Source organism: Mus caroli, unplaced genomic scaffold (genome assembly GCF_978045245.1).
Source record: "Mus caroli unplaced genomic scaffold, Mus_caroli_1 scaffold_2, whole genome shotgun sequence".
Taxonomy (NCBI): Eukaryota; Metazoa; Chordata; class Mammalia; order Rodentia; family Muridae; genus Mus; species Mus caroli.
The window spans coordinates 35,630,756-35,658,243 of record NW_028227257.1 but is presented as its reverse complement, the minus strand read 5'-3'; the positions used below and the strand labels follow the sequence as shown (position 1 = coordinate 35,658,243).

At 47.7% G+C, this 27,488-nt stretch overlaps 1 protein-coding gene across 1 annotated transcript; it reads right to left on the bottom strand.

Moving 5' to 3' along the window:
- On the bottom strand, nt 1-27,488 carry Ovol2 (ovo like zinc finger 2). Its single transcript, XM_021153073.2, has 4 exons — nt 26,726-27,488; nt 25,868-26,085; nt 12,547-12,736; nt 1-751 (listed from the first exon to the last, which is right to left on the bottom strand). Exons 1-4 carry the CDS (start codon nt 26,823-26,825, stop codon nt 435-437), a joined length of 825 nt encoding a protein of 274 aa, XP_021008732.1. The 5' UTR covers nt 26,826-27,488; the 3' UTR covers nt 1-434.

The following is a 27,488-nucleotide window of genomic DNA, read 5'->3' as shown; positions in this document are numbered from 1 at the left end:
TCACACGAACATTTCATTTATTAAAATAATTTCTGTAAACTCTTTCAGAAGAATATACATTTTCCTTGCATGGAAAGCATTTCAAGGCACCGTAAGATGACAGTCTCTTTAAGAACACCTCTCTCTCTATTCACATGTGAAAATTCTACTAGGAAAAAAAAACCACACGTAACAGACAGAAGACAGACAGACAGACACACACACACACAGAAACCCGTATGTGACCTCAGCCACCAAGAAACAATTCACAGGGCCTGTTGTGGCACAATGACTGACAACTTTGGGGGTGCTTCTTACTGTTGCTGTCCCCAAAGAAGAGAGAGGTGGACTGAATATGAAAAGATCCAGGGGAGCAGAGGGGTACGCCTCAGACCAAAAGTCCGAGTAAAAGTGGCGCCGGCGGCGTCTCTCCTCTGCTTTTTCTCGCTCGCTCTTCACTTTTTTTCCTCCTCTTCACTCAGGGTGGAATTCTCCTGCTGTGGGGACGTCAGCTTGTTCTGCATAAGGGCCGCCAACTTTTTGGAAGTCTTTTTGAGAAATGTGCTCCCTGGATGGTCACTGTTTACATGCAGATACAGGTCCTCCTGGGTGGGGCCCGTGTAGCCGCAATCCTCACACACGTAGAGTTTGTCGCGACGCTGCTTGTAGGCGTACTGCTGCTGTACCCCATGGATCTTCTTCAGGTGGGACTCCAAGGAACACCGCTGGGTGAAGGCCTTGTTACACACCTCACATTTGTAGGGGCGGATGCCTGCAAGGACAAGGGGCAGAAGGTCACCAGCTGGTCAGAGCCACGCCCAAGCTTCCCTCCAGACCAAGCCATAAAAGTCTCCCTTGGCTAAGAACTTTGCTGATGTGGGGAGAGTGGGGCCAGAACCATGCACCAGAGTTCAGGCAGCGAGCTGAAAAACCTAACACACGTGGGCGCCAGTGAGCCAGAACCCACCACTTGGCTCTGAGAGAGCTTAACTTGCTTTCATCTAACTTAATGGTCTCGTCTTTTATCAGCCAGGTCAACTGTTTTCGATTTATGTACTGTCAGTTTCCCGGGAATCAGACTCTGAGACAAAGATCCTAGAATAAGTTTTTTGGAGGGGCCGTCTTAGGGAAGCAAGGGTTAGGGAACAAAGGACAGAAACAGGGAAGGGAGGAAGGCAGAGAGCAGGGAATACTACCCCAGCCTTTGTGCTGGACATCGTGGGAGGCAGCCCAGAGCTTACATTGTGCTAAGCACTGCAGAGACGAGATGAAATGAAGGACCAGCGAAAAGGGCTTGCTTTATATGCTGAAGACCAGAATTTTCTATGCTCAGTCCTCAGAACTTATATTTACAAAGCCGGGCAAGAACATGGTGGCTGCCAGGTCCCAAAACACTCCACTGGATTAATGTTAAAACTGTGACTTTTACAAGTCTTAATACAACAATAGCATCGATGAAGGGAAAGAAATCTGAAACATTTCCCATTTGCTCAGAACTGTGTGCTTGTAACCATGTTAAGTAATTCATTTACGGTAACACATGCCTTTAATCCCAGCACTCAAAGGCAGAGAGGCAAACAGATCTCTGTGATTTTAAGGCCAGCCTGGGCTACACCATGAAACCATGTCTCCAGTTTCTGGGAATCAATGGCAGGCAGACCCCTGGCACTCACTGGCCAAGTGAGAGACTCTTTCTCAGAAAAAGGTGCTGTGGGAGATAGGGGGCACAATGAGGCAACTCAGTGGCTCCACTAAAGGAGTTAGCCATCACAGCTGACCATCTGAGTGTGGACACCTGAACTCACATGGTGGAAGAACATAAAAAATTGGTTCCCATTGGTCCTCTGACCTCCAAACTCACACATGGCATGCATAGGCAGACATCAACACACATACCTTATGTGCGCTAAATAAATGTTGAGTGGGAGCATACTGGGGTCTGGGGGAAGAGGCACAAGGTGTTGTCAAGAGGACACTTGGCATCATTGGCCTACTCCTTCCTACCACATGTGTACGATCACACATGCGCGCACGCGCACACACACACACACAGATGACTAGCTGTGTCATTTTGTTTTTTAAATGAAACATTGCAGGCAGTGGTATTCTGTAATCCCAGTTAAGAGTGTGAGAGCAGCCTGGGCTACCCGGTACAGGGAGAGTCCATCAGAAGGGACCAAGTTCAGAAGCCCATGTCTGCTGTCCCAGCACTTGAGGGAGGTGGAGGCAGAAAGAGGAGGGAGGCCAAGGCCAACCCGAGTCATGTGACTACATAGGAGGTAATTTAACTAAGTTGGTCAGCTGCCCAGCTCTCCTGTGCCTGCACCACCAAGGCAAGCTTTCCAGCACTGTCCCCAGCCAGCTTGCCCACTGCCAAAGCTGGCAGGGGTAGGGCCAGCTCTTCCTCTCTCATGCCCTTGGGGCAGCTCACCTTTGCCTTTACCTCAGGGCCATCTCTACTGTGCGGCCACACAAGGCATAGGGCCTGAGGGGTGAGGAAGGGGGAAGGCATTTCTCCCTCGACCACCCCAAGGCAAACGAGGAGGAGACTCGCCTGCACTCCTTTCTTCAGGCCCCTCTCTCTCTCTCTCTCTCTCTCTCTCTCTCTCTCTCTCTCTTAAAGATTTATTTATTTTATGTATATGAGCACACACTGTAGCTGTACAGATAGTTGTGAACCTTCATCTGGTTGTTGGGAATTGAATTTAGGTCAAGCCTGCTCGCTCCAGCCCAAAGATTTATTTATTATTATAAATAAGTACACTGTAGCTGTCTTCAGTCACACTAAAAGAGGGTGTCAGATCTCATTATGGGTGGTTGTGAGCCACCATGTGGTTTCTGGGATTTGAACTCAGGACCTTCAGAAGAGCAGTCAGCGCTCTTACCTGCTGAGCCATCTCTCCAGCCCCCACTTCCTCCACTCTAATGGTCCACTTTCTACTTAAAACAAAAACAAACAAACAAACAAACAAAACCCAGGTTCTACATGAGAGACACAAACAATATGTCTGAGTCACTTATCTTACTTCAAATGAAGTGACATAATTCATTTTTTATGGCTGTATGATACTCCATGGCATATATACATATCCGAGAAATGAACACTTCTGACTCTTGACATAGAGCTTCCTATTTATTCCTGGGGTGACCCAGAGACCAGCAGGACCCCATTCAGCCTTCCCTGCAGTATTTAATGCATACTCTGCACATATCTTCTATGGGCAGAGCACCCAGCAAGGTCTAAGAAGGTTAGGAAATTTCAGGGGCCAGCATTATCACCTGGCCAGTAAAGAAAGGGGCTGACCAAGAGGTTTTTTCATTAAAAAGATATAGTATAGGCGCCGAGTCTGGTTTTGAGGATGGGTACTTCATGATATAGACACAGAAGGAGACAGACCATAAAAGCTCTAGTTATAACATTTCTACCTTATAAACCTGTTCCCTGCCCCAGTGTCCCTGCTCCCTCTTCTGACTATAATCTCACTCCTGGCAGACAGATATTTTGTCAAAAAAGCTCCTTCCTGGGCTTGAATGAATAAAATCCGGTCTCCACACCTTCAAGGGAATAGAGATAGACCCGTGTAAAGAGGATCTAAGTCCCACCCACAACACCGAGGCCACGCCCATCATCTCCCTCTCTAACAAAACCCAATCTTTTCCTAGTCAAAAGAACAGGTTGGTTGGGAACCAAAAGCCCCATCTGCTACCAGACATAAATTAACCTACTGACACCTACCTGGGTTCCAAAGTCCAAGGCCACTGGGAAGCAGAGCACTGCACATCTGCCACTCATTAACGGAGTCTGTGGTCAATCTGTTAACTCTCAGTACAGCTCAATCGCCTCACCCACGAAATGCAGATAGTTCTCACACCCAGGAGGGCTGCTCTGAGGATTAACTGAGCTATCAGAGGCACAAGAGCTGGCAAACACTAAGTCTCAGGACGTTAGGATCTCGGTGTTTAGAATCCAGCTCAACACAACGGAAGCAGGGTCCCCTGCCTGCCCTATCCCTATTTGTCTTCCACCTACACTTTTTGTTATGAATTCTGTATTTCACAACAAAAAAGGATTTTTAAAAAATGGTCCCTAGGCCGGGCGTGGTGGCGCACGCCTTTAATCCCAGCACTCGGGAGGCAGAGGCAGGCGGATTTCTGAGTTCGAGGCCAGCCTGGTCTACAGAGTGAGTTCCAGGACAGCCAGGGCTACATAGAGAAACCCTGTCTCAAAAAACAAACAAACAAACAAACAAACAAACAAACAAACAAACAAACAAAAAATGGTCCCTAGGAGGCTGGCAGAGCCATCCCTCACTGCCTGCTCTTTTGAATTTTCTATCCTACACCTTTATTACCTAGTTCATTCATATATACATACATTCATATATACATGTGTATACAGATTATATACATACACACACATATATGTTCTTCTGGGGTGTTGTCAACAAAGACTTTTGAGTTTTTCATTCTTTGTGTGTGTTTGTTTATTCCTAACACTAAGCTGAATTTCAAATCCCACATCTCCAGGTAAAGTCCCCACTTCTGGAACTGTCTGATTGCTTTCCTTCCTCTGGGTCAAATGTTCCTTTCCTGATTTTGAGCTAACTGTGAACTCCAACAAGAAGCTCGGACACAGGCCTCCTGGTGGGAGAAGACACTGAGGGCTGCCTCTAGGAAGGCAAAGAGGCAATGCCTGTGAAACCCAGAGTGCTCCTGCCCTTTGGCCTAGTAAGTTCACCTGTGGAAGGTTACATCAGAGATAGACTTGCATGGGTGGGCAAAGGATATGCAAGAAAATTCATGGTGGTCAGAATTAAAACAGAAAACAACCTGAAAATGGAAGCAAGGACTTCTGGGAACTAGGAAAGGACTGTGCATCTGTGATGGGATTTGTCATGGACAATGAGGAAAAGGAGTGAGGTTCCACAATGCAGACACCAAGCAAGCCAAGGTCTCCTTCCCAGGAGAGCAGCCATGTGCCTTCGAAGCTTCCAAGACAAAAAACAAACAAAGAATAAATGGCAAATCACTTTCAGAAGCTAACTGGGGCTGGAAAAGAAACTTGGGTGTTTTGTTTTTTAAATCTCATTTTCCACCATCCCCCCCACCCCCCGCACCATGTAAATATATTATTATCTTTTTAGGTAAAAACAAATATGTAAGTTAAAATCTAAATGAAACCACGGATGAGGTGACACCACAGGTGAGCTGGGCTGTGGGGGAGTGGATTCCAGGTTCTTCGGCTAGCAGCCCTGCCTTAAACTTCTGATCTGCATTTTTCCCAATCCAGGCAATCTTTCTCCTTAGGCCCCAAACAAAGACACCATTGTCCTCTCTGCTTTAGTCAGGCTGGGGTTTGTTTGTCTTCTGGTCTCTCTCAATATAGCCCCTGATGGAAGATAAGGTAAGAAAGCCCCCTGTCCTGTGGGCAGCCCCTCCCTAGCCCTCACCTCAAATTGGAATTCCTCCGGTTCTCTCTATGGAACGCAGCCCACAGGAAAGGCAGGGGCCTTCTTTACTTCAACCAGAGGCATAGATTGTGTCTTTTTTTTTTTTTTTTAAATGTCTTCCTGTAGCTCAGGCTGGCCTCAACTGTGTAGCTGAGCCTAACCTTGAATATCCTTCCTCCACTTCCCAATTGATGGAACTACAGGAGAGGGCCTCTATACTGGTTGTATATGGTATTAGAGATTAAATTAATACATTTGCACTTCTTAGGCAAGCCACTCACCAACTGAGCTACACCCCCAGGCCCTATGGGTGGGTCAACCCCACCTGGTTTTCCCCATGGGTTCTTGGGATCAAATGTGGGGTCCTTAGGCTCAAACCACAGGGACTTCCTATTTGAGTCAGCTTTTTCTTTTCTTTTTTTGAAATTTCATTTGTTTGTTTATTTAGTTATTTCATTTTTATGAGTACACTGTAGCTGTCTTCAGACACACCAGAAGAGGGCATCAGATCTCATTACAGATGGTTGTAATCCACCATGTGGTTGCTGGGAATTGAACTCAGGGACTCTGGAAGAGCAGCCAGTGCTTTTAATCTCTGAGCCATCTCCCAGCCCTCATTTTTATTTTTTTTTAAAGATGTTTATATTTTTAGTCAGGCAGCAGGTGGTAATTTCAGTACCTGGGAGTTTGGGGCTAGCCTAGCCTATCTATTAAGCTCTAGGTCAGCCAGAGTTACATGGTGAGACAGTGTCTCAAAAACAAACAAAAAACCTCACACACACACACACACACACACAAAAACCCATTTATTTTTATACATGTATGTATGTACACCATGTGAGTGTGGTGCCTGCAGAAGTCAGAAGGTGTCATCAAATCCCCTACAGGAGTTACATTGATGGTACCATACCACGTGGGTGTAAATGAACCCAGGTCCTCTGCCAGAAAAACCAAGTGCTCTGACCTTGAACTTTAGTAATCCTCCTGCCTCAGCCTCTGTGTGCTGGAATTAATGGCATGAGCCACCACACCCTCAGAGCTGTGAGTCATCTTTCCAGGCCTAACCAACCTCTTGGCCTGATCAGCCATTATGGTAGATTGCTATCGGTTTTTTTTATGTCATCCAAAATCTTCCACAGCAGATGCATTCATTTTACCAAATAGGAAAACAAAAAATTCTTTTGATGAATACTGTACCTCAACAACGAGGTTGGCACCTTTGAGGCATCAAAATGTGCAATTGTGCACGCCCACCAACTCCTGGGTGATGCCGGTGGTCCTCAAACCATACTGAGTAGTGTGGGCGTGGACACTCAGTGTGGAGTCTAGCATGTATCAGTATTTTTTTTTGGTTAGTTTTTCGAGACAGGGTTTCTCTGTATAGCCCTGGCTGTCCTGGAACTCACTTTGTAGACCAGGCTGTCCTCGAACTCAGAAATCCGCCTGCCTCTGCCTCCCCCAAGTGCTGGGATTAAAGGCGTGTGCCACCACGCCCGGCTAGTATTTTTTTAAAAAAAGATTTATTTATTATTATATCTAAGTACACTGTGGCTCTCTTCAGGTGCACCAGAAGAGGGCGTCAAATCTCATTAGGAATGGTTGTAAGCCACCATGTGGTTGTTGGGATTTGAACTCAGGACCTTCGGAAGAGCAGTTGGTGCTCTTAACCACTGAGCCATCTCTCCAGCCCAGTATTTTTTTTTTTTTTAAATTTCTCTACTGCACGCACTCCCCCTCCCTTCTCCATATGTTCCAGCCACCCGCTGCCACACCCCTTAGATCTAGCACAGGCCTTGGGCTGGTCAGTATTTTTCACTCAAACACACAGATCTCTCTCCCCCAAAATAAATTATTTCGGCCAACAGGCAGCCACTCTTAGGCAGTAACCCTAGCTGGCCCAAGTAAAAAAAAGCCCAAATCCAAAAGAATGTTCTGTAAGCACAGATCCACATTGCTTTTCTCGGGCTGTGAACTGAACATACATGTTTTGGGTTTTTTTTTTTTTTTTTTTTTTTTTGATGTTGGGTCCTCTCTCTGCTTCGATGTGGGTGAGTCTGGCCCTTGTGATCCTGTCCCTGACACTGGGACATCTGTGAAGTGTATGGAAGGTAGTGTTGGCTCCGCCCCAGACCCACTTCTTGGGCTAATGCACAGCCCCAGTGCACCTATAGGCTGGCAGCTACCAGCTCCTAGGCACCCCCTTCTCCTGGGATTGGGCACTAGCCGTTACCTTTCCCAATGACAGGGAGTGAAAACTATCTTCAACTATGTCAGATTGAAATGGGTATAGAAAGGTCCCCCACAAACTGTGGACAGGAGAGATTGAAGGTTAACACTAAACCCCAGCTGCCCTCACTGCTTGACAAGTTCCTCTCAGAAACCTTCTTTCGTTAAATCGTCCTAACGAGGAACTGCTCCCAGTTTGCGGGGGCCCAAGACTATTTAGAACAAAAACTGCTTTCGTTGATGTTATTAATGATGGCTTGTTGGGTTTTGTGTATTTGTGGTGGGAAGGGGTGTTTGTTGCTTGTCTAGAAATCACTGTTTAAGCTGGGCAGTGGTGGCGCAGACCTTTAGCCTCAGCACTTGGGGGAGGCAGAGGCAGGCAGATTTCTGAGTTCAAGGCCAGCCTGGTCTACAGAGTGAGTTCCAGGACAGCCAGGGCTACACAGAGAAACCCTGTCTTGAAAAACCAAAATAAATAAATAAATAAAAAATAAAAAGAAATCATTGTTTAGCCCAGGCTGTCCTGGAACTCACAACCCTTCAGGCTTCTCCTCCCTAGAGATCACAGGCATGTACCACCATGACCAGCTATAGATACATTTAAAAAATGCTATGGGGCTTTTCCTCCACACCTCTTGGTTTATTTAAATATTTAATGAGCTACCATCTGAATCATACCCTTGCCCCCTAGCCCGGACTGCACCCTTGCCTGGATGGACACACACAAACACACACACACACACACACACACACACACACACACTCCACAGAGAGACAGAAACAGGGATAGGGACAAAGAATCCTGTGGTTACTTTTTTTCTTGGTGAAGTCATACCCAGAAAAGGAGTCCTAATCTTTTCTTTCATCTGTTTGGATATTAATGTAAGCCATATTCAGGCTCTGGTTTCCCTGAATCTTTTTCAAGAATTTTTCTGTGAATTTTGAGTCTCTAATTAGATGCCCTCTGCAGTTGCCGGGATGTTAAGAGATCCCGTTGGTGGTGTGGGTGAGAGGCAAAATTAGCCTGATTGTCCATCCATCCATCCATCCAACACTGCTAACCCTTCTCTAATGGTGGTCCCTAGGATTCTTGCCAGATTTAAAAAATGCTAAGTAAGTAAGGCTTGGTCTTTTTGGACTCTATGCAAACACATCCCTCACCCAGCTGTCTCCTGTATCTGTGCTGAGTGTCTGCATCTTTGTTTCGACCTAAATACAACACTTAGAATAATCAGCAGCCAAACCCTATGTTCACAGCTCGACCAAAGGCAAAGACCAAGTTCCCATTAAAGTCTAGGATGGTCGTTTGGAGCCTGTGAGGTTGGGTCTCATGAACAAACACATCCAAGACCTCCCAAAAATTTTCATGTCTTTACCAGGAGACAATCATAGGCCTGACCTCCTCCCTCCAGTCCCTAGCTCCATGGCCTGCGCAGGTCAGTGACTCTACATGTTTGTCACCAGATAAGATAAATGTAGCCCCCAGCTTTTCCTTATGAAAAGTAATCTTTGGAGGCTAGCACAGGAGTCTGGGTGTGGACGGGCTCAAGCCATTCCCACAGTTCATATTGTTTATTACTTTGAAAGCAAAAGTCATCATTAAAACTCTAAAAATGTCTAGGTATTAATTTCAACTATGACAGTGCTGTCCAATAGAAATTAAGGGGCAAACTACCTGAAAATTTAGAAATTTCCAGAAGGAGCCAGGTACAGTGGCAATGTACCTACAATTCCAGCACTCAAGAGACTAAAGCAGAAGGTAGAGTTCAAGGCCAGACGAGATTACAGAAGACCCCGTCTCAAAACATAAGTAAACAAAGAAATAGAAACAGATGAGATTCTTTGAAGCAGGGTCTCACGGAATCTCCCTGGATGGCTTAGGACTCCATATGTAGACCAGGTTGTCTAGAACTCACTGAGATCTTCCTGGTCTGCACTCTGAGTGCTGGGACTTAAAAGAGATTATCTAAAATGATACAGTTTAAACTTTATTTAAACATTACCAGTTCAACGTGGAATCTACATTAAAATTTGAGATTTTTTTTTCATTAAGTCTTCAAAATCTAGTCTTAAACCACATCTCACTGCTGCTAGTCCCAAAGCAGCAGCCACATGGTGCCTCTCAGACACTAGAACTGCTGGTTCAAGGCTGGCCAGGGCTACTCTGTGAGTTCAAGGCCAGTCTAAGCAAGATAGTGAGACCACTTTCAGAATATACAGGTTAATGTTAAAACACCTGGCTCAGTATGTTCAAGGCTCTGGATTCAATTTCCTGTATTAATTATTTACTTGATTAATTAATCTTTAGAGACAAAAAAAAAACTTGTGGTCAGATTCAAAGCAAATACAGATCTGATTTATATCATCAAGTTTAAAAACACTTATATTTATTAGACGTCAGGATAGTGACTTCCCTTGGAGGGAAAGCAGGTTAAGAGAAAGAAGGTAATGATCTCTAAGGCTAGAAATATTGATTTTTTTTTTTTTTTTTTTTTTGGTTTTTCGAGACAGGGTTTCTCTGTATAGCCCTGGCTGTCCTGGAACTCACTCTGTAGACCAGGCTGGCCTCGAACTCAGAAATCCGCCTGCCTCTGCCTCCCGAGTGCTGGGATTAAAGGCGTGCGCCACCACGCCCGGCCTGATTTTTTTTTACTTGGTTTTAGTTGCAGGCCTCTAGGTCTAGGCATTTCACGGTATATAAATTCACCAAAGTTCAGTTTGGTAAAAAATACTTTTTGCTTGTTTTTGTTTTGTATTTTTTAAAGATTTATTTATTATTATATGTAAGTTCACTGTAGCTGCCTTAAGACACAGCATAAGAAGAGGGCATCAGGCCGGGCGTGGTGGCGCACGCCTTTAATCCCAGCACTCGGGAGGCAGAGGCAGGCAGATTTCTGAGTTTGAGGCCAGCCTGGTCTACAGAGTGAGTTCCAGGACAGTCAGGGCTATACAGAGAAACCCTGTCTCGAAAAACCAAAAAAAAAAAAAAAAAAAAAAACAAACAAAAGAAGAGGGCATCATATCTCATTATGGATGGTTGTGAGCCATCAGGTGGTTGCTGGGATTTGAAATCAGGACCTTTGGAAGAGCAGTCAGAGCTCTTAACCGCTGAGCCATCTCTACAGCCCCCCTCCTTTTTTTTTTTTTTTTTTCGAGACAGGGTTTCTCTGTATAATCCAGGCTGGCCTCGAACTCAGAAATCTGCCTGCCTCTGCCTCCCAAGTGTTGGGATTAAAGGTGTGCACCACCACCACCCGGCCTTGTTTGTTTGTTTAGGGAAAGGTATAGTAGGCACATAGCAGGTGTAGTAGGCACATGCCTTTAATCTCAGCCCTTGAGGGGCAGAGGCAGGTGGATCTCTGCGCTCAAGGCCAGTTTGGTGAGTTCTAGTTACAGATAAACAAAGAAATCTAATCTCAGCCCTCATGCTCCCCGTCCCACCCCCGCCACCCCATCCCCCAAAAAGAAAGGAATTTGTAGAGCAGTCCACTCTGTAATGTGGAGGACACTCTTGCCAGGCCCTCACTCTTGCTCACGCCACCACTCTTAAGGAAAATAAAGAGCAGTGGTGGCACATGCCTTTAATCCCAGCACTCGGGAGGCAGAGGCAGGCAGATTTCTGAGTTCGAGGCCAGCCTGGTCTACAAAGTGAGTTCCAGGACAGCCAGAGCTATGCAGAGAAACCCTGTCTCAAAAAAGGAAGGAAGGAAGGAAGGGCATCATAAGAACTAGGAAAGAAAATGGAACCCACCGGACCTGGGAAGGTTCCCAGGGGAGGCTGAAAGGGCTGAAGGCTCAGTCTAGAAAGAGATGTGGGGACTTCCCCTTCCACAACCATACATTCTCAAAGAATTGGAGGGATGGGGCCTATGCCCACAGCTCGAGGCTGCTGAGAGGGTGGGTGGTAGTCAGGGCAGGATTTAATAGTTTAGGCTAAGTCCCTGGAGATCTGATGACGTGACCCACACATTTAAAGGCCTCATGTGAAATGGAGAGAGACATCTGTATCCATTCTACCAGGAGCTGCAGAACTCAGAGCAGGGAAGTGGCATCCTTACAATTCTCCTCCAGGGCTTACTGGACCAAAGGTGGGGATGGGACCTCAGATGCAGAAGCCTAGAGGCCAGATGTGCCTAAGATAAACTAATGAAGCCTGTGACCAATCAGGAGGTTTGAGACTAAGGCAAAAGGTCATCTCCCACCACAGACTCTCTGGAACACACACTCTCAGATCCATACTGCCTAAGTTGGAAAATGGGCCCAGCATAGCTCAGTGGCAAGGCCTCAGATTCTATCCCCGGCATTTAACAAAAAAAGAGAAAGAAGAAAAGTTGGGAAGCCAAAGAAAAGGCCTAAAGGAGGACGCATGCTCCAGCAGGAAGCTGTTCTGCTGTTTCAGGAGAATCATGAGTCCTGAGTCGGGCTTACCGTACAGTGGCGCACACCCACAATCCCTGCCCTTGGGAGGCAAAGGAGAAAGGATTAGAGAGTTCAAGACCAGCCTGTACCTTTTCTTAAGAAAGCAAAGCAAAACCAAACTAATGACGTTAAGAGTCAGAAAAGAGGCACAAAATATTTGAAGCCAGCCTTAAACATCCCACTCTGCAGCCAGACTAAGGGGGCGCCTTACAGTAGAGAGTACAGTGTGTTAGCCTCACTTGAACCTGTATACCATACCTGTCCTACAGGAGTAAATTCAGACATTGGAGAGGTGGCCTGCACGCCCCCGGTGACAAGGCTAGTAGGTGGCAGAGTCAGGGATAGCCCCAAATGCCTCATCCTGTGTCCCTTCCAGAAATATCATCCTGCTCCACACTCCTAACTTGCTTTGGGGTGGGGAGGGATGACCACACAGGAACAGAAATTGAGCAAAGCACACCTGCAGCCTTACCAGTGTGTGTGCGTACGTGCCTCTTCAGGTCGAAGGTGTCATTGAAGCCCTTGCCGCAGAAGGTGCACAGGTGCCTCTTTACCTGGTTGTGGCACTTAAGGTGACGGTTGAGCATGCGCTGCAGGCGGAAGCTCTTGCCACAAAGGTCACAGTTGTGAATCACAGAGTTGTCGCATGTGCCGGTGGTAAACTGGGAGCAGAGAGAGAAAGAGAGCACGTGAGATCACAGGGGGCTCACTTGGAAATCTGGACATCTTTTCTTGCTAGATTGAGCCTGGCTGTGGCTTCTGCTCCCTCTTAAGGTGCACGTAGGCTCAGCTTGGGGAAGGTGTGACAGCACTGGTACAGGGAAATGTTTCTGCAAAGCATTCTTCCTGTCTCCCTCCAGCAGACGTCTGACTCCTGTCTCTGCACAGACTTACAGCAGCCTTTTGACAAGACATGGGCACGGGACCACCACCTGACTGATGAAAAAGACAGTCCTTTAAGGGAGAGAAGAGGTTCCCAGTGGTTAGAGTCCCAGCAGCCACATGGGCTATGAGGAGGAAGCAAACACTGAGATGGAGGAACAGAAGGAAGGGGTCTGGGTCCTGCTGTCAATAGTTCCCAAAGACAGACACAGTCAGCCCTTTCTTCTGCGCCTCTCGAGTACGGTTCCAGGCACCAAGATATAGAAATGGCGCTGCAGAGATGGCTCAGTGAATGAAAGCACTTGCTGCCAACCTTGATGACAAAGACTGATGACCTTAATTTCATTCTGGACACCAACTCCCACACACTGTCACACACCACCAAAAACCCACACACAACAGATAAACATAATTCAAACTTGAAGAAAGGAGTAGGGGAGGATGGAGAGGATTTCTCTCCCCCTGAACCTAGGCAGGCTCATGACTAATGGAGAGCAGAAATGACGTGGTAATTCTGGGATATGGGTCACCTGGTCTCTTCACTGCCTCCCTTCCAAGCTAGGCATGTGGAAAGCCAGAGCACCTTGCAGGGGCTCCAAGGTGCTAGTTATGAATAAAGCCTCACTTGACCTTCCAGTCTAACCCAGGGTCACTATCATTTACAGAGTTAGTCTCAGATAACATCATTCAGGTGAAACCTGCCTAGCTGGGCCACACCCCAGGGCCAGACATCCCAACCATGTACAAAATTGGGAAAACGTCACTTTGGGAAAATGACTTGGCCAGGGTTCCAGAGCTTTATTACCAGTGAGATCACAACTGAACTCCAGTCTCCCGACTGTCCCCCAGTCCCAATTCAGGGCTCTCTCGGCCTCATTTGCTGTTCCCATGGACAAACACTGAATTGGTATCTGTATGATGTGAAATACCAGATCTGATGTGCTCAAAGGCCACCGGGTCAGACCCTGTGTATTAGTGGTTCTCGGCCTTCCTAAAGCTGCAACCCTTTAATGCAGTTCCTGTGTTGTGATGACCCCCAACCATAAAATCACTTTTTGTTGCTACTTCATAACTGTGATATTGCCACTGTTACAAATAGTACTGGAAATGTCTAATATCTAGCAGACTTCTGTGTAAGAGTCATTGGAGATAAAAAGCTGAGAACTGCTGCTGTAGATGGTTCAATGGCTCTGCCAGAACTGTCTGTAAGAAGCCCAAAGACTGGAGAAGCAGCTCAGCATCAGGGCTCTCATGTGGGCATGCAGGCCCTGTGCTCCATCCCAGCACCTTCATAAATAAATATAAACAAGTAAATAAATAAATATGTGTCACTAGTGGAGGGGAAGGCCGCCAGAGGAAAAAGACACGAGGCTAGGCAGTAGTCCTTAGCGTCTGTATGGTCACCCTTTGGCACACATAGGATTGGCAGCAGGATCCTCTGCAGATACCACCATGCTGTGGGTGCTCAGGCCCCATCCGATACAGATCCCCCATGGTTCTGGGCGCAGTTACCCATATCATCCCATCCACATCTACGTGACCTACACAAGATGTCTAGAATACCTTGTACCAACGTAAACTCTATGTGTCTACTTGTAGGCTGTACTATTTAGGGAATAAGGACAAGGGACAAGAAAAAGATCTGTACATGTTTAGCACAGACACAATGTTCTTTTCGAATGGATTAGATCCACGGGGTGTGGCAGCCACGGGTATAGAGGCTGCCAGTATGTCATCCCACTTCATTCCGAGAGCGGGTCACATTTTATGCTCTGAGGAGCTGGTGTGGACTCCTCCATTCGAGGCCTTGTGAACCATCGGCATGTCTACTCATACTGCTGCCTCCCATCCCTCCACACCCAAGGGCTGTACACAGTCAGCATGCTGGGCGGCTGGGAGCAAACAGGAGGACGTCAGGACAGTGTTTCCCAGGCTGCTTCCCGTAATTTAGTCTGACTGGCTCCTAGCTTGATTTGTCTGAATTAGCACTGAACTGACCGCTTGGCCCTTTGGTCAAAGTGCAGCCATAATTGCTGGGATGTGGAACACCAAGGGAGAGGGCTGCAGGGGAGCCAAGCCCCTCAGCCTTCAGGGGGTGTTGGGAAATAATGTCTTGTCCAGTGTGAGTTGCCAGGGCTTGGGAAAGCAGTCACTGGGGTGGAGAGAAGGGCAGTGTCTACCTTGGGGACCCAGTGGGTGGGACCTAAGGGCAAGAGAGAGCTCTGGAAGACAGGAGGAAAGACTAAATGAGACCAGTGAGTTTCAGAAAGACAAGATTACGGAGGACAAAGGACAAAGTATAAGGAACCAACAACCAAGACAGAGAGAGACAACTAAAGTTTTGAAGCCGCTGAGTCGCGGCTACAAAGAGAGGGCTGGAAAGACGGCAGAGCAATGAAGAGCATTGGTTGCTCTCCTAGAGGAAATGCCCAGCATCCACGTGGACATCCACAACTGTCTGGAACTCCAGGCCCAGGAGACCCAATGCCTTCTTCTGACCATCTTGAGCACCAGGCACACATGGTATATCTATATACATGTAGCCAAACAGTCACATACATAAAATAAATGTTTCTTTTAAACAGACAGAGACCATTGGCAATGAATCACAGCCAATAACTCGTTTCTGCTGGACTGTATCACTTCTCAGAAGGGAAAGGTATTTGGTTTATAGGTGTACTTCTTGTGTGGTGCTTTAAAATTTGATCTATAATAGCAATAGACTGGATACTATCATAATGTCTACTAATATGGGTTTCAAAAAAATGACTGGGGGACAATGCAATCCTGCAAGAGGCAAAGGGGAAAAGGCAGGGACAACTGGCTGCAACCTCCATAGAAAGACAGCAAGAGCTAGCCAGACATTCCATAGAAATAGAAAATATTTTTTTACCTACTAAATTTGGGGTTACTCATACTGAAGAAATAGAATAACTAAACCACGCCAGGCAGTAGTGGCGCACGCCTTTAGTCCCAGCACTTGGGAGGCAGGGGCAGGCGGATTTCTGGGTTCAAGGCCAGTCTGGTCTACAGAGTGAGTTCCAGGACAGCCTGGGCTATACAGAGAAACCCTGTCTCGAAAAACAACAACAACAACAACAAACTAAACCAGTAACAATGGGCTGTTGTGATGGCTCAGCAGTCAAGAGGTCACACTGTTTTTGCAGAGCCCCTGAGTTCAGTTCCTGTGACAGATGGCTCATAACCACCTCTAACTCCAGCTCCAGGGTATCTGACACTGTCTTCTGGTCTAAGGGCACGTGAACTCATGTGCATACTACCCTCAAATACACACAATTGAAAGTAAAGGGCTGGAGAGATGGCTCAGTCATTAAAAACACTGGCTGCTTTTCCAGAGAACCCAGGTTAAATTCCCAGCACTTACAAAGTAGCTCACAACTGTGTGTAACTCCAATTTCAAGGGATCAAAGGCCCTCTTCTTGCCTATACAGGTACCAGGCACTCACATGGTATACAGACACTCATGCAGGCAAAACATCCATACACATACACAAAAAATAAATACATCTGAAAAATAAATAGATTTCTAAAAATAAGTAACAAACAGATTCTTTCCAGAATACCAGTATTACTATATTGCTTGCATTTTCCCCTTTGTTACGTTTGAAACTGGAAATGGAACTCAGAGCCTTTGCATATTAAGAACACACAATCTTGCTGAGCATGGTGATGCAGCAGTACTCCTTTAATCCCAGCACTCTGGAGGCAGAGGCAGGTGGATCTCTGTGAGTTTGAAGCCAACATAGTCTACAGACGGAGTTCCCAATTGGCCAAGGCTACACAAAAAAACCTGTTTCAAAAACCCCCAAAATATCTGCAAAACCCACCACCCCCAGTCCATGTTTTTTGGTCCCCTCTCTCAGGATGGGCTGTATACCACAGAAAACACGACTGGTTCCTGGACTTGTTCTCCCTCCCTAGGTTGTATGTCTGCTGGCTGGGCCATCTTTACTATGCTCACACAGGTATGCACCTAACATTCTCTCTCCTCAGTGTTCAAAACCTAGGTATCCAGTCTAATTTCTTTACTTAGTTCTATGGAGGAATATACCAAAGTGACATCATGAACTGAACTTAGACCAAAATTACAGCTGAACCATGTTAATTATAAAATGATTGTGGCTGGCTGGGGAGTAAGTTGAGGTCCTTGCCTTAAAGTATGAAGACTTGAGTTAGATCCTCAGAACTCTTAAAAAAAAATGGCAGATGTTGTGGTATGTGGCTGAATCCCAGAGCTGGGGCAGACAGGATTCCTAGGGTGGGCAGTCAAGCTTATTCAGTGACCTCCAGAGCAGGGAGAGGCCCTGTATCAAAGACGGCACAGGGATTCTGAAGATGACACATGGGGTTGTTTTCCTCTGACCTCTACAGTGTGTGTGAGTGTGTGTGTGTGTGTGAGAGAGAGAGAGACTGAAAATGCTCATACCACCCACACATATATACACAACAAACACATAATCATAGTACACAAAGAAGCAAGAAATGCCAAACAGCTATCTGCACGAGCCTGTGAGCATGACAAGGAGTGCCATTAATATCCTGGAGCATGCATGCCTTTAATACCAGCATTTGGAAGACAGAAGCAGGTGGATCTCTGAGTGCTAGGCCAGCCTGGTCTATACAATGAGTTCTAGGACAGCCAGGGCTATACAGAGAAACCCTGTCTCAAACACAAACAAAAAAACCCCAACAAACCCCAAAATCCCAGATTACAATTTCTCCAGGTGTAAACGCACTAACCGGTACCACACAGTCTCCTCGGTAGTGTGAGAAACTAGGCGCAGAGCCACATTTTCCAGCTTCCTAAATTCAACAAGGGCTTCATTTCCCATAATCTAAGAATGTAAGCAAGTAATTTAACTTCCCTAAGACTTAATTTCATCACCCATAAACTATGAATAATGGTATTTGCCTCTTGGGAGAAAATTGAAGAGAAGAAACCTACTTTTTTTTTTTTTTTTCGGTTTTTCGAGACAGGGTTTCTCTCCACCTGCCTCTACCTCCCAAGTGCTAGGATTAAAGGCGTGCACCACCACGCCCGGATCTACTTATTTTTTGGGTTTTTTTTTTTTTTTTTGGTTTTTCGAGACAGGGTTTCTCTGTGTAGCCTTGGCTGTCCTGGAACTCACTTTGTAGACCACGCTGGCCTCGAACTCAGAAATCCGCCTGCCTCTGCCTCCCGAGTGCTGGGATTAAAGGCGTGCGCCACCACGCCCGGCTTACTTATTTTTAAAAAAAAACAACAAAAGAAAACCATTACGATCTAGAATGCTAAAACTAAAGTAACAAGGGTGGGTGAGAGGGCTCAGGCCAAGGATGCTTTAGGCCAGGCCTGATGATCTCTTCCCTGAAACCCATATGGTGCCTGATGGAAGGAGAAAACCAACTCATGCAAGGTGTTCCAAGACACCGCTCCCCCCACAGCCACAACCACACAAACACACCCACATACACATATACACAAACACACACCCTCACACACAAACACACCCCACACACTTCCACACACACTTTAACCAGAGCAGGAAAATATACACATACAAAGATAATTGGTCAAAATTCCTTGTTCCTTACTTTGCTTTTGAATTTTCATCTCTCTGATGGGAGAGAGAATTCACCTTTAGTGTGACCATAGTCCTTCACCCTCCACCAGCCAGCAGTATCATTCATTTGTTTGTTTGTTTGGTTGGTTGGTTTTTTGAGACAGGGTTTCTCGGTTTAGCCCAGGCTGTCCTTGAACTCAGAAATCTGCCTGCCTCTGCCTCCCAAATGCTGGGATTAAAGAAAGGCGTGTGCTACCACTGCCCGGCTCGGTTTTAAAAAAAAAAAAGATTAGGGCTGGTGAGATGGCTCAGTGGGTAAGAGCACCCGACTGCTCTTCTGAAGGTCCAGAGTTCAAATCCCAGCAACCACATGGTGGCTCGCAACCATCCGTAACAAGATCTGACTCCCTCTTCTGGAGTGTCTGAAGACAGCTACAGTGTACTTACATATAATCAATAAATAAATCTTTAAAAAAAAAAGATTAGTTAAAAAAAACCTTTTTTTAGATTTAATGTTTAGTCTATGAATGGTCTGCCCACATATATGTGTGCGCACCACATGTGTGCCTAACACAGAAAAGGGGACCACATCTGCTGAACTGCAGTCATGGAAAGGTTAGAAGTCACTTTATGGATGCAAGGAACTGAACCTGGGTCCTCAGTAAGAGCAACAAGTGCTCTCAAGCACGGAGCCATCTCTGCACCCCTCCCCCCCACTTGTGTTTGATGCAGACCAGACGTTATTAATGCACCTAACCCCGGGTCCTGTTTCATCCTCCAGGAGGGAGATTTGCACTATGTTGATGTTACCTTCTGGAAATTCTCCCCAGTCTCACCTTAATCTGAAACTAACACTTTGCCAAGGCCTATTAGTGAAGCAGAGAAACCACCACAGAGGCTGGGAAGTGACATCAGCCTGGAAATTAATTCAGAGCAAGATAAAGAGTGGAGGAGTGATTCTCCAAGCTTAGGACTTGGCTTGTCTCTCCTCTCAGTCCTGTTCCCTGGAGGAGCTCAGCTTTCATGTAATAAAATAAGCCAAATTCCAATTAAGTTCTAAAAAGCAAGCCTTAGTGGCCAAAAATTAAAATAAAACAAACCAACCAAGCCCACAACAAACCAATCATTGTCAGAAAGAGCCAGAAGCACTGACGGGGGCAAGGGCCTGAACTGGATCTGACACCAGCATCCCAGGTGCCGGAAGATCATTGCCCATCAAACATCGGAAGGAAAATGCCCCCGGGTAAAGTCCTTTGTGTTCTTGTGATGCTTCCACTAGAGACCAGGCCACTAAATTAATGCTTCTGTATCTGCAGGAGCAACCCAAGTCCACAGTTATGTTCTGCTGGCCATTTGGATAAGATTTCTAGTGTCATGTGAGTCACTTACATCCAACTGCTCAAAACATGCCGAGTACATTCGGCCAACTCCTTTGGGACTCCTGGGCCTAGGTAGCATTGCCTAAGGCTCTTCTGCATGTGACAGAATGAAGCACCTCCTCAAAGGAAGAGATGATTAAGGGATGTTTCATTAGCCCTAAGTGGAGCTGGAGAGATGGCTCTGCAGGTAAGATACTTCCTGTTCTTGGTAAGAAACCCAAGGTTCAGTTCCTAGCACCTACACCGGCCTCTAACTCCAGTTCTAGATGATGCAATGTCCTTTTCTGGTCTTCACAGCCACCACCTGCACACACACAGTGCACATCAACTCAGGCAGGCCTGCACACACACATACTTACATAAAAATAAGTAAATAAATACGCCAGAAGAAAACCGAAACTCACTGGGCGCTGGTGGCTCACGCGGTTAATCAGAACACTCAGAAGGCAGGTGGAGCTCTGTGAGTTCAAGGCCAGCCAGATCTTGGTCTACAGATCAAGTTCCAGGACAGCCAGGGCTACACAGAGAAACACTGCCTCTAAAGCCAAAAGAAAAAGAAAATAACTAACAACATGAAAATGCCTTCATGAAGCCCAGTACCATGCACTATGAATACTTATCAGTTAAGAGAGAGAAAGAGAGAGCATAAATGCCCACAAGATGGCTCAGCTGGTAAAGGTGCCAACTGTCAAACCTGAGGACGTGTGTTCAATCTCAGACTCATATAACAAAGGAACAGAACTGTCCCTAATAATGTGTGCCGTGGCATGCATACACACACACACACACACACACACTTGCACACATACACACACACATGCACACATGCATACACACACATATACACACAAAGAAAAATACAGATCCAAAACAATTTTTTAAAGAAATAGTTAATCAGGATCTCTGAAGGATTTGTTAATCAATAATCTTGATTCATAACCAAGACTTAACCAAGACTTCCTAGTTGTTGGGTTTTCTTCATTTTTGTTTTGTTTTGTTTGTTTGTTTTTCAAGACAGGGTTTCTCTGTAGACCAGGCTGGCCTTGAATTCACAGATATCTATTTGCTGGCCTCCCCTCCCAAGTGCTGGGATTAAAGACGCAAACCACTACACCCAGCTATGCTTTCGCTTTTGAAATAGAGGTGTGTGATTATATGGCCGATGCTTGCTAAACCACTGTCCTCAGCCTCCTGGGATCTGGGATTATGTGTGTGCACAATCACACCAAACAGAAAATGAAGCATTCTTCTTCCTCCCCTAATAAACAAATCCACAAAACCCAAACAGTATGCTTGGGAAAATCTGTCTCTACAGAAATATGCCTGCTCGGGTCTTAGGGTGTGGTTCAATGGGAAAGAACTCGGTTAGCATGAACAAGACCTCAAGGCCACTGCAGGGGGAGGCATGTGAGGAAGACGAGGAGAAGGAAACAAAAGTCTAATCCAATCAGCTGGAGCTAACAGATGACCAGAACAGGTATATCGCTTATTTTGCAATACCAAAATATTTATGCCCCAAGCATCAACAGCTCCAACTATCACAGAAAGGCAACAAGCATGCAGTGCCTCTGTATGGAGGAGCACAACCCTCCCCGTCTCCCATACACTGTGGCATATTTAAGCCAAACCCCAGTAACTGACCAAGCATGCAGGGCAGTGTGATGCCCTATACAGCCTCCTGGGATGGGAAACCGTTACCCCAGATCAGCCAATTCAGCAGCACTAAGGATTTTTAATCCTATGTGACTTATAAAGCTACATGTGACAGGGACCACCCTGTTGGATAGTGAGGACTTAGCCCTAAAATCTATTCGAAGCTAACAGAGACTGAGAAATGTCCAAAGTGACTCACTGAGCAAAATCCAGACTGTTTGGTTCTCTACCAAGCAAATGACCCATTGCTCCAACAATTCACTTGCAAATACGTAAGAAAGAAGGGGGGCGGAGCACAAATTAAAAGCAACTTGAAACTTCCATCACAGTGCTTGGACATTACAGGGACTCGGTTAAACAAACTGGAGGAGAGTACGCATTTACAAGCCATTTAACAATGTGAACACATAATTCAAGTGGGTGTGATTGGGGCACATTTGGAGCCACTTATAATTGAAATACATCCAGCCACTGCTTAATGATGGGTTCATTCGGAGAAAATCCCTGGTAGGCAATGCTACCACTGCATGGACATCACAGAGGATATTTACACAAACTAAGCTGGCTAAGACGTCACCAAGCATTATAATCTTACAGGATCAGAGCTTTCGGTATGGGCAACATGACCGTAGTATATCTGTAAATTGGGAAGGGGGGAAATAGAAGTCAGTAGGGGCCATCCTTACTGGGACTAGGTGCCAGATATCTACTATCTTGTCTTTGAAACTGTTTATAATTAAAATTGAGTGGATAAAAGGGGCACACATTTGACACAGACTGTTACCACCCAGTAGAGCACCATAAGAGGTGGAAAACTTTTTTTAAAAATAGAGACAAGGTCTCACTAGGTAGCCCTGGTGGACTTAGAACTGGATATGTAGTCCAGGCTGCCTTTGAACTCACAAAAATCTGACTGATGCCTCTGCCTCTAGTGCTAGAATTAAAGGTGTGCACCACCACACCTGGCTGCACTTCTGGAGAACTCCCAGGGAAGGGGGAGGTCAAAGGAGCAGAGAGCACATTAGGACGGATGGAGTAAGAATATAAGTTCACCCACGAGTCCCTACATGTACATGGGTCCTGCCAGCCATATTTGTTTTGGGTAAGACTAAAAGACAGAGAGCACCTGCATTTCCAAGGTCTGTCTAGCCCACAGTCAGAGGTCTGCAAATAATGTCCTTGATTGAACCCTAATGTACATATCTTCTCGACACAGCATGTTTTTGTTTTTTTTGTTTTGTTTTTTAAATTACCAAATCCTCATAGTTAAAGAGATCACGTCACAACCTGCCCCAAAGCCTACAATGGGAGGTCAGAGCCATAGAGATGAACTGCATCTTCCCAACCTGGTTCCAAGCTTTCTTCCCCGACCTACTCACCATATCCACACAGCCAGGCAGTCAAACCTCAGGTGCCCCCGCTTCAGGTCAGCACACTGATAAAACCTTCCCTGTGGGGCTGTCAGCCGATTTCCTGTTGGGCAGCTTGTGCCTACACAAGAGTGCTAACAATTTCTCACTCATTCTTCCATTTAACCCACACTATATTTCAGAGTGAGGTTTCGAGGAGCCAGACAACCCAGTTGACTTTTTCCTCCTCAGAAACCTTCCCTCTGTCCAGATGAGAACACTTCTTGGCTTGGCCCTTGGACCCTCTCTCATCTGATCTTTAGGCGTCATCTCCAGCTCTATCCCTGATCCTAACGTGTGCATTTCCTCACTAGAATATAGATTCCTTTCCTTACTCCATCACAAAGCTCAGCCCACATCATCCTAAGACCAGTCCCCCCACCCTCACCCCTGCGTGCCCCATTCCCACAGCTTGCCAGTCCCTAGCAAGAACCCTTCCCCTCTTGGCAATCCTATCTTTTCTGTGCTTCTAGTCTGGTCCTCGTTCACCACCAGAGCAGAGAATAACCACAGTTAGTGAGCACACACCATGCTACTGCCTTTATCCCCATACTGTATCACGGATATCTTCATTTTACAGAGAAGGAAACTGAGGCCCAGCACAATAAAGAACTACTCAAGGTTGCACAGTTCCCAAGAATTTACAAATGCCAGTTCTGAGATACTTTAACCACCACTGCTAGAATGTTCTGGAAAGAACGCTCTAGAGTAGACGTGTCTTTACGTGGCTTTGCACATTAGCAGACACACTGTGTGCTGCTGGATATTTGTTTCCTCTGAGCAGGGCACAGGCTCCAACCTGTCTTGTCTTTGGTCCTACAAGCCCACTGCCCAATGCATGTCTTCAGGTTTTAAAAATAAGTCATTAAAGTAGTACACACAGCTGGGCCACAACTCAGCTATAGAATGACTGTCCAGCGGGGAAGGTAGAATGATCAGTTAGCTCTACGGGGGCAAAATTGTTCCAGGCCATGGACTTCATCCATGCTAGAATGACCTGGAACTCACTCTGTAGACCAGGCTGGCCTCGAATTTAGAAAACAAAACAAACAAACAAAAAAACCCAGCCTGGCAGTGGTGGTCCGCGCCTTTAATCCCAGCACTCGGGAGGCAGAGGCAGGCAGATTTCTGAGTTTGAGGCCAGCCTGGTCCACAAAGTGAGTTCCAGGACAGCCAGGGCTGTACAGAGAAACCCTGTCTCAAAAAACAAAAAAAACAAAAACAAACAAACAAAACCCAGAAAGGAAGGGTAAGGGTAGAAATCTGAATGTCTTCAGGGAATAAAAACTCCCTAGGAAATGGGAAAGTGTGGGGAGCAGGCTGCTTGTAAATGGTCTCCAAATATGCCCAAGCCCCTCCCCCACCACGGAGGCAATTTATCTTGGAAGTGACTAGTCTATTGACTCCCTTAATCCGGAGTTCCAATCCTTATGCCTGCCTGAGGCAGAAAAGCGATCTTCCAAAATGTGGCTTTCTCTCCTTACCAAGTTGAGGCTAGAAGAGGGGCAACCGAACTACCTTCCCTCCAAAAACAACTTTACAATTGTCTTTCTAGCCTGGTGATAAATATGCAAGTGGGGCACTTCGTAGAATTTCCCAAAGGACAAGAGCTATCCGCTTCAGGAAAACTTTTTCCTTCCCACTTAACCCCACCCAGTCCAGAAACTTTCCAAGCTTCACGGTAAACTTCAGCACCCTCTGTGAATCAACACTCCCCTATCTCTCCCCCCATCCCCACCCCACCCAGCTCGCAGCAACGAGTCTTTCCGGTGGTGCTGCAGCCTCAAATCCTAATTCAGAACCAAATGCGCCCGACCCACTCCGAAGCCCAGCCCCGGGGGAAAGAAAAGGAACCGCCGCTTTCTTTACCAACTAACTACCGGCTGGGTTCACCCTTCCCTCCCTGCATGGGTCTGGGGGCATGGGTAGCCGATACCTTGGGGCGCCCTAGAATTATGGCCTACTATAAACAAGGTGACGCTATAACGGGCCAGGCTAAGACCTGGGGCTTATGCATAAAACATGTCGCCTCCCTTCCCCCTCTAGCTGGCTGTGAGTCAGCGGGGCAGGATTCCTTAATCCTGGGGGTAGCGGATACCTTTGAACAGGTGGTCATGGAAGTTCCACCCAACATAGTGCTGATGGCCATCCAGATAAAGTGTTGCCTACAAGTCTATAGCTTTTGAGGGGCACAGACATTCCAATCAACTAGCGTAGGAACGCTTAAAAAAAAATCGCAGGTGAGCCCTTTTATCTTTTACCCACTAATTTAACTCTTGAAGATTTGAGAGAAAAGGCAAATCTAAACTGCTCTGCACAACAAGTTTCCAGTCTAACAGGCTCCACCAGGGCGCTGGGAATAGCGGTGACTGCGAGGTCCACCGTGTCCTAAGACACAGGAGGGAAACAAAACGCAGGAGCTCAATGTGCCAAGGACTATGTCAGAGGCCATTACGTCTAAGATCCTGGGTAGCACTTCTTATATTTTTGGTTGTGAGCCTAGCCTTTAACGGCTGAGCCATCTCTCCAGCCCAAGGGTAGCACTTCTTTACCCGAGATCTCGGGCTGTCTAGGTAATTGTCTGGCTTTGGACACGGGGTGGGCGGCTGAAGCCGGGTATCTGGGCTTTATCTTCAATGGTTCCCAAAGCCACGGGCGGCGTCAGACAGGGCCATCACCCTGGATCTAGATCCGCTTAAGATGCTGGCAGCCCGAGCACGGTGGCGCAGGGGACAGGTCACTAGGAGCCTGGCTGCGGCCCAGGGGCAGGTGCAGAAGTGGCGGGCTAGTCCGCGGCGCCTGGGCTCCCGTGCGCGGGCGGGCGCGGCAGGGAGGGGCGCCGGGGCTCCCGAGCCGGACGCCAGGGCGTGGTGCAGGTGGCGGCGGGGGCAGAGTCGACACCCTACCTTGATTTTTGACCTGGCAACCGGGCGCTGCATCGCTGCCAGATGTCCATCGGTGCCTTGGGCGTCGTGAAGCTCTGGAGTTTCAGGCTCCGGCGCGCGCGGGGACGAGCTGCTCTCGGCCCCTCCGGGCTCCCCGGCGCTGCTGCTGCAGCCACTGCTACTGCCGCCGTCGCTGCGGCAGTCTTCGGGGGGGTCGCGGAGCAGACAGCCCAGGCTCACTGCGGAGGGAGGGGGCCGCACCCCGACACTCAACCACACGCGGCGTCACGCCCGGGCGCCCACGGCAGTTTGACCTGCGGGTGGTGCCGCCGCCCCGCCCCGGACCTGGGCACCTCGCCAAGTGGGCGACGTCCCGAGGGTAGACGAGTCAACCCTAGCCATCCGCCCCTCGAACTAACTTAGGGTGTCGGGAGACGGGTTCTCAGGCCAACCCACGAAGCACCGGGGTCCAAGCGCCGCGGAGAAACCCGCGCGCCAAGTTTCCTCTCGCGCCCGTGGAGGCGGGTGTGCCCTCGTCTTGCCTCGCTCCCAAGGGGTTAGCGGACCTTTACGAGCGGTTTAGAGGACGTAGGGGCCAAGGGAACCCCCAGTGCCTTCCACCCCCTTCCAGGGCCACTTTGGCCCGCGCTGCAACCAACGGTCCTGCCGCCAGGCAATTTAGCCCTGTCTAGGGAGAGAGCACCGGGGGTCCCAGGTTTCCCAACCTAGATCCTGGCTCCCCTCTCCCAAGACCGCTGTGACCCCGACCGAGACGGGGTAGGGGTGGGAACCGCAGCCCTGATCCCGAGCAGGAGGGCCGCAGTCACCCTGCCCCCACCCGGGAGCCCCGCGCCCAGGCCCGGCCCCCGCGCTCCTCACCTGGGATGTAAGTGTCTGCCCTTTTGTCATCCGGGAGCTCATCCCAGCTGCGGACAGAGACTCCCGGGCTCCTCCTCTTCACCAGAAAGACTTTGGGCATGGTGGGATCCTCTCTCCCGACTGCGGCCCCCTCCTCCCGCTGCTCCCCGCTAGTGGCGGCGGTGGCGCCTGGGTCCCCCCGCTCCTGGAGTCCGGAGCCCACCTTCCCGCCTCGCCTGCCCTCTTCCTGCACCCCCCGCCGCGTTGCTCGGTACTCTCCCCCTCACTCCCGGTTACTCGCAGCCTCCGAGCTCGGCGACACCTATGCCTTAAATCGCGCGTGAGACCACGCCGGGGAAAAAGTTTCATAAGGTGGAATAGAAAAGGCACCAGGAAACTTGGGAGTGAGCATGCGCCCTGCAACATAACGGTGTCAACAAGCTCGCTACCTGTCCGACCGGTTCCGGCGGCCGGGGCTGCCTGATCCAGCCCTTCCTTAGGCATGAATGTTTGCAAAAGAATTTAACGTCTGATTCTTCCCCCCTCCTCTTTTTAAAAAAGGAAGAACATTTTTCAAATCAACCCTCTGCTTCATACCCCTATCACATGCACTTTATAGGATAGTCTTTAAAACAAGCCACAGGTTCTCTGCCCCATGCACCTCGACTGGGAGCTGGGGTCTCCCACGAGTTGGCCCCCACCTCCGAAGTTGATTTGTCTCCATCAAGCAAGCCAGATATTAACTCTGAACCTTGTGGGGCTGTTCTAGGCTTTCTGGAATCTC

Coding starts and splice junctions, on each gene's coding strand:
- Ovol2 (XM_021153073.2), bottom strand. CDS start 26,825: ATGCCCAAAGTCTTTCTGGTGAAGAGGAGGAGCCCGGGAGTCTCTGTC. Junction 26,086..26,725: donor GGCAGACACTTACATCCCAG/GTGAGGAGCGCG, acceptor CTCCCTCCGCAG/TGAGCCTGGGCTGTCTGCTC. Junction 752..12,546: donor GCACGTACGCACACACACTG/GTAAGGCTGCAG, acceptor TTGTCCTTGCAG/GCATCCGCCCCTACAAATGT.